The sequence below is a fragment of the Gadus morhua genome, chromosome 16 (genome assembly GCF_902167405.1).
Source record: "Gadus morhua chromosome 16, gadMor3.0, whole genome shotgun sequence".
NCBI classification, from domain to species: Eukaryota; Metazoa; Chordata; class Actinopteri; order Gadiformes; family Gadidae; genus Gadus; species Gadus morhua.
In genome coordinates, this window is record NC_044063.1 from 3,185,518 (window position 1) to 3,200,314 (window position 14,797).

Below are 14,797 nucleotides of genomic sequence, written 5' to 3' on the forward strand. Positions count from 1 at the left end.
AAGTGTACTGGGAGCCAGTGAAGTTGGATGAGGACAGGGGTGATGTGGTCAGATGATTTGGTGCGGGTGATGATCCGGGCGGCTGAGTTCTGAATGATCTGTAGTTTGTTGATGAGTGGTGGGGAGTCCGGTGAGGAGGGCTTGCAGTAGTCTAAGCGTGATGTGACAAATGAGTGAACTAGGATTTCAGTGCTGGATTGGGTCAGTGATGGGCGGAGTCTGGCGATGTTGCGGAGGTGGAAGAATGCAGTCCGGGTGATGTTGTGAATATGGGGTTCGAATGAGAGGGTGTTGTCCAGGATGACGCCGAGGCTCTTGACTTTGGAGGAGAAGGGTACTGGGAATCCATCGATGATTATGAGTGGAGCTGGGGTGTGTTGTGATTTAGTGAGGGTGGATTTGGATCCGATGAGCAGGGCCTCGGTCTTGTTTCCATTGAGTTTCAGGAAGTTCCTGCTCAACCAGCTCCGGATCTCTTCCAGGCACGTGATGAGGGAGGTGGGGGGGATGGCAGCGGTGGGTTTGGTGGAGATGTAGACCCGTGTGTCGTCAGCGTAGCAGTGAAAATGGACCCCATGGTGACTGAGGAGTGTGCCCAGCGGGAGGAGGTAAGTGGTGAACAGGAGTGGACCCAAGACTGACCCCTGGGGGACACCCAGTGAGACACCTGAACACCCAGACTTGTGGTTGCTTAGTTGAACAAATTGTTGACGGCCGGTGCGGTAGGATGTAAACCAGGAGAGTGCAGCACCAGTGATCCCAATGCCAGCCAGGCGGTCCAGGAGCAGAGGGTGGGAGATGGTGTCGAATGCTGCGCTGAGATCGAGGATGAGAATGGTGATCAATCCAAAGTCGGCTGCAAGGAGGAAGTCGTTGGTGATTTTGACTAGGGCTGTTTCAGTGCTGTGTTTTGGACGGAAGCCAGATTGGAACGGTTCGTGGAGATTGTTTGTGTCGAGGTGGGACTGTAGTTGTGCGGCAACCACCCTTTCAAGTGTTTTGGAGATGAAAGGGAGATTGGAGATGGGCCGGTAATGGTTAAGGTCAGTTGGGTCAGCACCAGGTTTTTATAGTATACTATTTTATGGTATACTAATAGTATACTATTATAGTTTTTGCATTATTTACACTTTTATTATTCTTTACTCACTTTTTAAACACCTAAATTAGCTCACCTTAGCTATCTTCTCTTAAACCATTTCATCCTTTTCACTAATAGATACTTTTATCTACAGCTAACTAAACTTAGTAACAGTTCTCAAACTTTCCATAAGTCTTGTCATCAGCATTACATTTGTAGCTAGACCTAGTGCTTGTATTTTAATTTATATAATATATAATATATTATATAGTATTCACTGCAGCATGATAATGAGATGATTAGTACAACTCAAGCCAGCTCCCTAACTCACCTCAACCCTGTATGTCTTCTCTTTCAAGCTGGTCCTCACAAACACAACAGTACACGGTCGGACATGTACTTGTTTTCCCCCATTTAGACACTCTGTCCTCATCTCTAATAAACCGTGTCATATCCGAAAGCGACGTCAGCGTCGCTCCGTGATCGAGTACAGCGGTAATCGACATTAATCGATGCATTCACTTTCGCGGGCGCGGGTTAACGTTTCCATGGTAACAGCGAGCTCCACCAATCATAGACCTCGTGTTACACCTTAAAATTAGCTAGATTGTGGGTAGTGTAGTGCAGGAGCATATACCAACATGATTGATGGATGGATGGATGGATAGATGGATAGATGGATAGATAACCACTTTATGAAGCTTTTATTAAGGCAAACTGGAAAACGGATTTCCTGCAGGAAATGCGGTGAGTTCTGTAGTGCAAAGTGAGGTTGAAAATATGTTTTAATAAAGCCACATAGTTAAAAACGTGAAGAAATGCTGGGTCGGCCTACCTCAAAGTTATTGCTAATTTCAACCCTGATAATGATTTTGACCATGCGTAGCACTAGACGTCTGGCAGTGATTTGCTTCCATAGTTGATAGTCATAGTGATCTTTTAAAGAAGTTTCTGCAGCGACCTCTTGGTCCCACTGGGAAGTGTGCTATTTGATCTCTGATATAGGAGGTCCTGCCTTTATTGGGACATTAAAAATGTTATTAAAAATATTTTTTCATTAATGAATCAAGCAATTTCAAATAGACGCATGGCAGTGATTTAGTTCAATAGTTTGTGTGATCTCTTAAGGAAGTGTCTCCCTCCTTTAGTTGCTGTTCTCCACCTGTCCCAGATGTCCTCTGACTCTTCCCCTTCAAAGATCCTGCCACTCCCATCTGAGATCGCTTCATTCCCCTCACCTTCCCTTCTTACATCTTCCCACTTGCCCCTCAATCCCTGTCTCTCCCCATATAGGCTACCATATATATGTTAACTTCATTTGTTCCCTTGTTGGGTCGTTACATGCACCTTTTTAATTCTAGGTTTCCTGCTGTTAAACCTCTCTGTGCCAGTTCATGGACCTGTGGTCCACATTGTCTTATAGAATGGTGGAGTTATATTAATGTAATCGTACCAAACGTCAATACTACACTCCACCTAGGAGACTACTTCTTGGCTCCTCCAGACGATGGACGCAGGGTGGTGGTGCTGGTTTATTGCAAAATTATGATTATTAACATGACAAGAGGGCTCCCCTACCATGCAGTAGTTCTCCGGAGTACGTGTGTCTAATGGCTGGTTTAACCTGCGCACCTTGATTATACAATATGCAACAGGAGCGCAGCCTCACCCAGCACCAGGGTCCAATCAGTCTCCGCCAGGTGAGGCTATGGCCATGATCCGCACACACTCCCACAGTGATTCCATTTTTACTAAAGTTTACTGATATTAATTGTGTTTGCATGTGCATATAAATATGTCAAACAAATGAAGCAAGAAAGCATTGGTTTGACCATTTTATTTTGCCCCGAACAGAGGCCTGAACATTCCTGGGCCCAGTTTCCCCAAAAGCATCGTTAGCCTAAGTGGATCGTGGAGTGCGTCGTACGAGCATCCCACAGTTCTCACACCGTTTCCCGAAAGCATCGTTGGTAACGAATGTCGTGAAAACGCTCGTAGCTACCGAGGGCTCAAGGAGTACCTACTCGTAGGATGCTAAGAGCATCGTTAGCCTAGTATAGCCTCAGTGGCGTCACCAGCGGACATTCTGTGTATTGGATGCCTTTCAGTGGCGGTTTTAGGCACGGGCGAACCAGGCAGCCGCCCGGGGCGGCATATTTGTGGGGGGCGCCAAATCATATGGGGGGCGCCACGAGCAGGAAAAAACAAACATCAAATCCCACGGAATGCCCAACTGGCGCAATTTCGCAATGATGGAGACATGTTAAACGTCAACAACAACATCATTTATTGCAGCAATTTAAAATTCCAAAAATACATGCGCAGCCGAAATGTACCGATCAATCGCCACGTCACGGCATATAATAAAATCAAATGATTCCATTGGTCTTGTGTGGGAGGTCACTTTCGTACTGCACTTGCTGTCTCCCTCTGATTTTAATTCAACCATTGTGGTTAAAATGTCCTCATATTGATCAATGACAGAAGACATAGGCTACTAGACATGCATCATACTGAGACCAGCGGGTGTCTGAGAATTTCTGCATGCGTTTTTTGTTGCGATTGTTTGCATTAAGCACTGTAGGCGCTTCGGTGAGGCTGTGATGAAGTTCACTATTTATTGGACCGTGTCTAGACAGTAACGAACATCCCTGACCATAGTTAATAACGTTTGTAGTCTAAACTCAGACGTAGAGGCGGACAGAGTACACAGCTTCCTTACTTGAGTAAAAGTACAGATACCCCTTGCTAAATTTTACTCAGGTAGAAGTTAAAGTACTACAGTCAGATGTCTACTTAAGTAAAAGTACTGAAGTACTTGTTCTTAAAAGAACTTGAGTATCATGAGTACAAGAGTACATTTTCGAAATATTGCATTACTACTGCCACAGTGCTTACATTTATGAATAGAAACGTCCTACATGGAGTTATGAAAAATGTTAATACCTTGGAGAATGTAAAAGGAATTGAAAGTAAAATCAAGTCATTTTCATCTTTTTACCATGTTGCTTTATTTAACATTTCACACTTGCCCACAAGGCAATAGCACAATAGTATACACTCTCAAATTTACTTGAGTTAAGTCATGAGTATTCCCCAAAAATGATACTCGAGTAAAGTACAGATACCTCAAAATTGTACTTTAGTACTGTACTCAAGTAAATGTACTCCGTTACTGTCCGGCTCTGCTCAGACGTGAACTCATTATTGCATGCGGGTGTCTTCATTCATAAAAAAATTACAAATAATACAATAATACAAATTATTCTAAAGAGGTCAGAGACTCCGTGCGCAGCCCCGCCTAATCCAGTAAACCAAGAAAGCCCGCGCCGTGAAGAACGGGGGATTTGACCCCCTTGGTTTTACACAGGAAACTTGAGATAAGAAGGTGAAATCACCCGGGCGTGCCAAGCTGCGACTGAACCGGCTTGGCAGTGTAAAAAGACCCATAGCCTACTTCATCCTGCCCAACAATATGGGCAGGATCTAGACCAAGCTCTCCTAATCGGGTCAGCAGTAGCCGTGTGTCAATGCCTAGCCTCTGCGTTTGAATTATGGAACGTTGCATTTTTAATTTCTACAATTATTCTAGAGTGTGCGCCAATCAATGAGACCTTATGCGGAATCAGATAAAGTCGGCTTTCTTTGCTGTGCAAGCACGTTTCAGAAATCAGAACATTAAGAAACATGTAGTTGTCACACAAGCTATTTTTGATTTTTGTTAATATGGAATTATTCCGGGGGGGAAATGCCGTGAAAAAATGTATGCAAACTGCATTCAGGATTAGGACTGATGCATAGGTCGCCCTAGGCCTAATCAATTGTGTTTTAATATCTTTAGCATTCATATAAGCAGTCTATTCTTTTCGTATGCTACACTGCTGTTGGCCTTGATGGTGTGATTTTTTTAACGCTTTTTAACCCCATTTTCCTGTGACATTCCTGCGTCTCCCCCTCCTATGGAGCCCATTTCAGCACCGTGTCCGTAGACAGTTACAATCCTACAAAAGTTGTGAGTGCAGTGAACGCGCGTTCATGTTAAGAGGAGTTTCGGGGAAACGCTCCAAAGAAATTGACGATGAATCGCAAGATCCATCCTGAGAATGATCGTACGAGCGTGGATCCATCGTTGTTGGGAAACAGGGCCCTGGTCAGGCTAATGTTATTGTGAAACCCCGCAAGTTGGATTTTAGTCATATCCATGATAACATATAAAAAATTATAAAATAATAAATAAATAAAAATCCAACCCTAATAAAATTCAGTGGATTGTTACAAATGTCCAGATAAGCAAAAATCTTTTCTTTCTTTGGCATAATCAACTTTATTTATTAAACTCCATGATAACAACCATACTAAAATTATTTTAATAAAATGTAACAAAATTCCTATCTATACTTGGATATAGGAGGTACCTGAGGGGAACAGCTTAGTACACATGTAGTAGCCCAGGAAGGAGGACCTGTTCTGAACAGGACAGCAGCAATTACTTTTTCAGCTTGTCTTGTCAAAACAAAGTTGGCAGTGAGTTTCTTTAAAATTACTAAAATTACTTAGGGAGAAGAGATCAGGCCCAAGGGGATGCATAATTCAAGGTCCCTCTGTCTGATCACCATGTCAATCAGACACCGTGCTCGGTCCGCTCTGATCTTGTGGTTCTCCATCACAGTGTCCTTCTCCTCAGTACGGAACACTTTCTGCCACCAAAGGTCATCCAGGAGACCTCTGATAACTGGGATTGAAACTCTCTGCACACATTCAGAATAGATCCTTTGAAGTTCCCCTGGAATAAAAAGGCAATATGAAATAACCTTACATATCAACAGATACTCTGAATACCTAATGATGGCGTGCAATCACGATAGATGATTAATTAAACTTCTTTATTGGGGTAAATATAAAACCGTTTTTCACCCCCACTTTGTCACACACAAAATCAGCAAAACTTAAAATTCGTGTTGGTTGTTGTGATTTGTTTACTTACCCAAGTGCTGTTATACTAAAGTATGCCTACTGTATAAGATAAACACTTATTTCAGCTGGGGAGAAAAGGTTGAGTACAAATACTTGATATGCTGAGCTACTGTAATTAGCAAATGTTTTATGCTGTACAGTAATATACAAATTATGCGTTTGAAAAAATGGGGGCAGAAGTCTAAACTAGAACGTATCATCACGGGGATATGTTAACTCAAAGTTCGCTCGCGCTACCACTTGCGCTAGGACCATGGGTCCTTCCTCCTACAAACGGAAACAGGCGAGAGTGAAGCCAGCGTAATGCACTGTGGTAGTTGAAGGATTTCTTACTTTTGAGCCAGAGAGACACTTTTTGCCTTTTCTCAGGCTAGGATGAACCCATTTCATTTCATTTTTTTTGCACATTTATAATACATAGAATTATTTAGTTCATATAACCTTCATATCTCCACCGGTGAAGTATCCCTTTAACAATACATTGATTACTGGTCAACAACAGTAGCTTTTATTAAGATTAATGTTTTGGCTCGATCCAACATAACGTTTAATAGTTTAAACATCTTCCATGACTCACCTGACTGACTGACCTGGGGTCTCATTTATAAAACTGTGCGTGGGATCGTTACTAAAAATGTGCGTACGCCCAGAAGCCAAGTTTTGCGTGCGCCAAAAAATATTCGGATTTATAAAACACTGCGTACGCACACCTGTACGCAATCTTTGCTTTATAAATCACATACTGACTATAATTGTGCGCAGCTGAATCAGCTTCACGTTCCGCCCTCTACACGCCCCTTTTTAACCATAAATGGTCAATGCAAATGACCTCATGAATGCGATCTGCATATAAAACAGACTCAGATGCCGGTATTATGTCTTGTTGGAAACAATGGCAGAAGTACTGAGAAAATCAAAAAAGCGAAATTTCACGGAGGTTGAAGTGGAGACACTTGTGGGTGAGATGGAGGCCCGAAAGGTAGTTTTGCTCGGCGGTCACGGGATTGGAATCGCCAACAACAAAAAGCAGAGTGGGTGGCCACATGTTGCTGCAGCAGTGAACTCTGTCAGTAGCACGGAGCGCACAGTCCCAGAATTAAAAAAGAAGTGGTCTGACATAGAGTTACATATTTTTATGTAGCCTACCAATAAATCGTTATGGTCCCTAAATACCCTCTCCCTCCGAATCCTGCATGGTCCGCCAGAAGTGCCATATGGTGCAGCATTACCACGGCGCTCACCTCTGTATTTATAGGGTTACGGTAATAAGACTGACGAGAACGCCTTGGATAATCAGTTTGTAATTACCCACGTAAAATGTTCTTGAACATAACCCCTTTTTAATGCCTGATTTGTCATGAAAAGCATCAAGAGTAACGGACAACGATTGTGATGAGTGTGGCTTGGTTTTTCACACTTGGGATTTAATTGACATTTGATCATGTGTTTACAGTGTCACATAAAAATATTATGTTATTGACACATGTTGGACAGATGCTTTATTCCATGCAGTCGCGCCGTCAGTGGACAGTATGGAGTGACGGGATTAAATATAGAGAATTTCTTTTTATTTCTATTCTAAGGAGATATTTCTGGAGTTATAACTGAGAAATAACGCAGTGGATTTAAATTATTCTGATTAGGATTTAACGCATGATACGGGTTGAAATTAAATTGATGAAGGGCGATGATAAAACATAATCGTTCTTCTCACTCTGTAATTCTTCGGTCTGACTTCAGTTCACCACCACACCGTCTGTGTCGCCAATTCTCCTTGTCCTCCAAACCATGCGTACGCATGGGTCAGAGTTTGCTTAGGGCTGCGCACATTTTCCCGTCAAGTTGGTTTTTTATAGATCACAACCTTGGCGTGAAAAGTCACGTACGCAACTTTCAGCCCCGTTTTGTGCGTACGCAACGGTTATAAATGAGACCCCTGATCTTTTGTCCTTGGCTCTGCTCTCCTGAAGAGAAGGGGCAAGTAATGGCTGAATAAACGTGCCTAATAATCCTACTATCCGATTGGAACACCAACAATGATCCAAAGAACACAGCATCACAAAGAAAAGTGTATCTCCCGGTCTGGTGTTTGCCACTTGGGTCTTCTTGAAAGTTAATAACCTACGTCTTGGTTATACACTTGGTTTCTTCTTGAATTTCCAATCCTCTAGAATTTGTCACAGAAAAGAGCATCAGAGTCTTACGATGCATGCCACAAAAACAATTCCAGTTGTGTCCATTGGTTACCTTCTCTGATTGTAGCAGACCACAAAGGCTCATCACAGTCCGAGTCCTTCAGAAACAATTCGAAAGGAGGACGCTCACCGAAGCGTACTTCAAAAAATCCCTTTGACGAAACAAATTCTAATTTTTGTGCACACACACACACACACACACACACAAAGTTAGATATTTGTAAAATATCTTTCTGAATGTTAAATGAAAACTTTTTCACATGTAAGCACATGTAAATGAGAATAAATAGGTTCACAATACATACCAGGGGTTCAATTTGCCTTTGGCTCGCTTGTGAGGCAGTGGAACTTCTCTCCCAGCCTACAGGCGGCCGATTTGTACATCTTGATCAATATGTTATGAGGAGAGAGCACCTGTTCCTCAATAGCCTGCACACACAGGAAGAAGATGTGCAGGAAAAAATGGTGGCGTTAGAGAAAAAGTAAGAGGAAGGTATTAATATGTGAGATGTGGGTTATTTTCAAGATTGCAGATCACAGAAACAGAAAGACAGATGCACCCTCAAGAGAGAATTTTACACTGAGTTACCTAGCCTAGCCAGTGCAGTCTAGCCTAGCCCAGTCTCACTTAGCGCTTTCTAGGGCAGCCTAGTCCAGCCTATTTTAGTCCCTCCCAGTTTAGCCTATAGCATGGTTTGGCCAAGTTTATCCCAGCTTGGTCAAGCACAGCTTAAGTCATTTTAGCATAGCCTAGTTTAGTGTAGTCTGTCCGTTTATCCTGTTTATCAACACACAGGGACTCTCATCCGCTTTGCTTCATCACCTGGATCTCATAGGCCTTTCACACCGCCGCAAAATTGGAGCCCGTTCCGGGCTAGTTCGGAGCTAGAGCCAGGGTTTTGGTTTCACATCGCCAGAGAACTGCCTCCGGCCTCTAAAAACCGGTTCAACTCCAGCCCCAGGATTGAGCTGGGCTAGAACGAGAACTGCCTTTACGCCAGGGGCAGGGGGCGGGGTTATCCTTACCTTCATAAACAGGAAGACCAACGAAGACCGGCCTTTTTAAAATCACTGAAGTAAACAATGGGCGTGAAGACGAAAACGCAGTGGACCGTTGAGGAGACAACCTTTCTCCTTGGATTCTGGTCTTCTTCCGAGGTCCAGAACAAGTTAGAGGGAGCAACCCGGACAAAGGCTATCTTTGAAAGCGGAGACGTATGCAGACGTTTGCAGTGACGTCATGACGTTGCTCTCGCCGGCTCCATGGCTGGCTTTGGCCAATGTGAAACCAACTGGTTCATAACTGGGATAAGGCTGGAACCAGTTTTGAACTGGCCCTAGCACCAGCCCGGAACTGGCTCTTGGTTCTTTTTGGTGTGAAAGGCCTAACAGAGACGTTGTTCCCGGCCAAAAACACGTGGAAGATTGATATCTTTTTTTGGTATGTGATCCGCTCCTTGTAAGTCAGCACCAACGCATGGTGCTTCACCTGCAGACTGCTCGGAATGATGAGACCCAGGAGGAGAAAGCGAGGAAACGCTCCATTTAAAAGGGCTCGCCATGAAGTCCACCGTCGACTCAATGTTGGCATGGCGTTCCTTTACATGCAGAACATTGAAGCTCAGCTCATGCTCCGGTTCTGTGGAAAAGTTACATTATTTATTCAAGCCTGTTGGGAAATTATAATAGCCAGTATATACATAAACTCATAAGTCTGGAGAAACACATGTGAAAGTAAAACAATAAACATATTACAAGTTGTTCTAGAGATGATTTTGTAATCCAGATTGCATTTTAAAAATAAGCAGGGATCTTGTACAATTTGAAAACAAGGGGAAAACTAGACTGGGAGCCTTGAGATGGAACGTCCTTCAAAGCTCCATGGAAACCAAGAAATTACCAGAATGGTTGGTCAGCAAAACACTGCCAAAGCTGCCATGCACACAGAGATTCTTAGAGTATTCGGCTTATGAATCCCCCCCTCTTCACAGTCAGCGTGTGTTCTTACCAGCAAGGGACAGAGAGTGTGGGAAATGGATAAACTTGAGCACAGATGGATCCTGACCACATCCCCATCATAAACCGATCCAGCAGGTCTCCAGGAGTCATGGAGGAACTCAGAGAATTGGAACCAGGACAGGACCGAGTAGCGGACCAGTGCCTGCTCCGACACTTCAAACACCAGACCTGTAGCCGAACACTCATAGGTCTTTTCATCAATCTTTTTATATATTTTTATTTTTTAAATCACGAGGAGGTGTTGCCTTCGTTGCCTCCTCTAAGGAACCGCCCCTGAATAACAGTCGGCCTCATGATACACTGGCAGGCAGCAGGCTGCTCACCTTCATCAACCTCAGCACTGGCAACTGGCAAAAAGACAAAGCAGAAGGGAGGGTGAGATGGAGGAATGGTAAATCTGTAACCAGACACAATTCTGCAGTTAGTAGTGATACGTTTTGTACAGAAGCAATCTGAATCAGAAGCGTCCTTCTCTTCAAACCAGCGCACCGTGGGCAACATGCATGCTGTGGCTTTTGTGAGAAAGAGAGAGAAAGAGAAAGCGAGAACAGGTTTTGTCATGCACTACACTATATTCCTGTATCTGAATATTGAGTGTGTGTGTTTAGGAAATGTTATACTCCAATAAACGATTGTTAACATGAATACATTTGTATTTTGCTTCTAATTAATAGTCATGTTATGTACATTTTTGCATATTTTTACCCACAATACTGAAATTGAACAGCTGACTTCCTTTGGTTCCTACTAATATACAAAATTCCAAAAATAACCCAACTGGACTCTCAACATGACCACAGCTTTCAGGGTTTTCATGTAAACTTACAACCTACATTAATATAGGTATCATGTATCATGATACATGATAGGCCTACTCAACGTGGAGCCTATTTTCCGAACACTTTGGGATTAATTAAATGCAGACAGCGATTCTTAAGGGCATGTTACTTATCAACTGTTTATTTTTCAAGTGTTTGTGTGGTGTATCAATTCCCATTCGGCCTGACTATAAATTCACTTTTTTAATCTATCAATCACAACATCCATCAATTTATCTACTTTTGCAGACAAATATTTGAATACAATTATCTGTTACAAGTAGGCCTATAGTAGAAGACCTTCGTGGAAATTCTAAGAGCATTGCTGTGCTCGTTTCTACCTCAGGTAGGGGTACCTCCCTTCCTACTGTAGACCATCTCTGTTGTGCAGAACAATATGCAGGAAACGCGACTCGGTACAGACGGACTACTGAACGCAGCCAGAATAGACTTGTATCACAATAATATTAATTATACATTGTATTTTAAATGCACCTATATACAACAAACCCCATGTACAGTGTTGTGGAATTGGACAAGTCGAAATAAAGTTGAGTTTTAACTTGAACTCACTGATATCACAGTGAGGAGATAAATATGAATTTCAGGAGTCACACCAGGAGTCTACAGAACACAAGTACACTGGATCTGAACTCAGTCCAAATTTAGTAATGTTCAATAGCACAGACCAACCACTATACGGTAGGCCCTATACCTAAACTCTGACCACACTGATCGATCGCAATAGCCTACTTCTAAAACTGATGTGAATATCCCGTCATATAGTAGCCTCATAAATGGTGTAACAATGTTACAAAGTCCAAAGGTATTTCGAGATCAATTCGGTTTACCTCCCAAGGTGCAGTAAACATAGGCTACGTGACTAACTCAGATGCGATATCAACCACTTTAGTTTTCACTTCTTCTTCCGCTGTGTTGCAGGCTTTCCAGCCTACCAACTGTCAGAACAGTTATTTTCTTCATGGTAAGAACAAACACTTTAAACTGCGCTATGAAGTTCACTTCCTCCTTTTTCTAAAATGATACTGAAAAATATCGTATCATTTAACTTCATTTCTGTAGGGTTGCTGAAATAAAATGTAAGTGTGCTTGAGCAGCACTAAAAAGAGTCTAAAATCACCGCTGCTGCTACGTGTTGTCATAATGTTTATCAGGATGGAAATGAGCTCCATAACCGCCAGGTAGTTCTACCCAGAGAGGCTGGGTGTGGTAGGCTACGGCGTGTGATGACCTAAGGCGGTTTTATTGGTGTAACCTGAACCTGTTGGTCTGCATCAGTTAGAAACACGTGATGGAAAAGAGGATAATCCAACCAATTAGAACCCTGCAAGATAAAGGAAGTCTGTTAAAAACGAAAGTAGATTAATCATATTGGTCGATGTTGCAACGTATGCCTACGTTCACAAGAAACTATGGAAGGTAAGCCGTTTTTGTCAATAAACCATCTTTGGACTTTGTAACATCTTAATATAGGCCTACCTTATTATTAGTCTACTCGTAGGGTGACCAGACGTCCCGATTTTGAGTTGCGTGTCCCGACTCCCGACAACCTTTTGGGACACTAAAATGTCCCGATTTCCACCAACCACTAACCCCTTTATTCCGCGATTAAATAGCCAACGTGGTCTTCTTATAGCCCGAGCATTAACTAAAAAACACATAAAAACATTAAAGCATCCAGCATATGATTTCAACAATGTGTGAGGGGTCATGTGATCCCTATTGCCCATAGGCAATAGGGATGATCGCACAGTCGAATGCTGATGGACATTTTAAAACCAGCGGTCGAGCGCTGGGTGGAGATGTTCGCGCATTTCAGAAGCACGGAGATTCCGTACAAAAATATACGTCTAATTTGTCAGTTTGCCGTTTGTCTGCCTGCCACTAATGCTCCCGTTGAGCTGAACTTACCATAATGAACAATACTTGGACTGACTAGAGGAACCTCACCGTTCCCAACCTAAAGGCGTTGCTTATCCACGGGCCAATTTTGATGACACCTGTCCGCAATTCCACAGCAGCAGGCTATCAGCTTAACCAATCGATTAGGAGCAAATTCACTCCTCAAACAAATCTGTGTAGGCTAATTTGAAGAGCGTTTGTCTCTGTGCCCTATGAGGTTGACGTCTCTCTCTCTCACACACACACACACACACACACACACACACACACACACACACACACACACACACACACACACACACACACACACACACACACACACACACACACACACACACACACACACACACACACACACTAAGCTTTGTTCACAATTTGCTTTGTTCACAAACGCTTCAGGCTAATTCATAAAAAAATTATAGTTAGTCCCACAAGACTCATTCAATGTCTTTTCATATTTCCTCTTAAAGGTGTATAGGCCTACCAAATACATATATCATTTATTTTCCACATTAGCTTAGTTGTGAGCAGTAGTAGCCTACTATGGGACAGTGAACATGATTTGCCTCAATATCAGAATAACACCCATAGGACAAATAGCAATGGTTGGTGGATTGCCATGAAGTAGGTCTGTGTACTGTATGTATATCATAAAAGCAGTGGCAACATTTAAATATCTTTTAACCATTCAGCCAACAAAAGGCAACAGACTGATTATCATTTAGCGGGCCACTCAATGACTTGCAGAAGCGTCATCAACACTGAAGTGGTGTGAGAAATACAGACGTTCTACTCCTCATTCACATACGGTAATTTACATTTCCTACAGAGAAAATACTACCTCAGGGGTAGCATTATTCAGGAGATTTTCAGGTTACAAATGTCAGGATATGTTGTCTGGATATAGTGTGTGAGGATTTGATTACATCATAAAATTAATCAAATTATGGTAACAGGGGTAATTGTTCAATGGAAAGTGTAGTATACTATGCATGCAAATCAATGATTAAAAAGCTTTTACTGTTATTCAGGGCTGAAAAGTGCATTGACATTTTAAAATGTCAACTGGTATTGGTTAGTTGCAAATAATAATCATCGTTGGGATTAAACATCTCTTTCGGTGTCCTGGCCAAGACACACTGTAAATAACAACCTACAGAATTTACCCAATTCCTCTCAGGTAACAATTTGCATATACTATGGTTGGGTACATTTCCATATTTTGAGTAAAGACTACCTCCATTCAACAGCTATGAAATACTAAAAGAAATTAGATAAAGTTTGCCCACGATTTTTCAATACAAATTACTCCAAATAATTCAATAAGAATAATTTAAGACTGTTAGGCATTAATCTACTTAATAATATCAGTAATAATTAGCTAATATGACTAATTAACTATTACCTATTCAGGGAAGGTTCGATTTACTTGAAGTTATTTTCAGACACAGCAGAAAGTGTTGATGAATTCAACTTTTTTCATCAACCAAATGATCAAAAGTTTCTTGAAGAATATGCAAGAGGATCACAAAACATTCACAATACATTCAAACAATAATAAAGGGTTTTGTTTGCTAATTTTTTATTTCATATAACTCAGTGCTTTGTGTGTGTGTGTGTGTGTGGGGGGGGGGGGGGGGGGGGGGGGTGGGTGTGTGGGCTGGCGGGTGTGATTATGTGTGTGTGCACCTTGGTGACTTGGCAGCTGTGAATGTGTGTGTGTGTTTCTGCAGCCAGGTCATTTCAAACTGGTTTCTGAACAACCATACATAACAGTACATTTAAAC

General features: G+C 42.3%; 3 protein-coding genes across 4 annotated transcripts in view; all 3 read left to right on the top strand.

Annotated features, from left to right (window-relative positions):
- Positions 1-14,797, top strand: part of LOC115560655 (uncharacterized) — a 553,265-nt gene that overhangs the window by 481,924 nt on the left and 56,544 nt on the right. The gene's annotated exons all lie outside the window — the stretch shown is intronic.
- The window catches only part of LOC115560657 (uncharacterized), a 360,390-nt gene that overhangs the window by 268,460 nt on the left and 77,133 nt on the right, over positions 1-14,797 (top strand). The window lies entirely within an intron of this gene.
- Positions 12,425-14,797, top strand: part of LOC115560669 (uncharacterized) — a 33,524-nt gene continuing 31,151 nt past the window's right edge. The window contains exon 1 of the mRNA XM_030380129.1: positions 12,425-12,527. Within this exon, the coding sequence (XP_030235989.1) occupies positions 12,521-12,527 (7 nt within the window). The 5' untranslated portion in view covers positions 12,425-12,520. The remainder of the gene's footprint in view (positions 12,528-14,797) is intronic.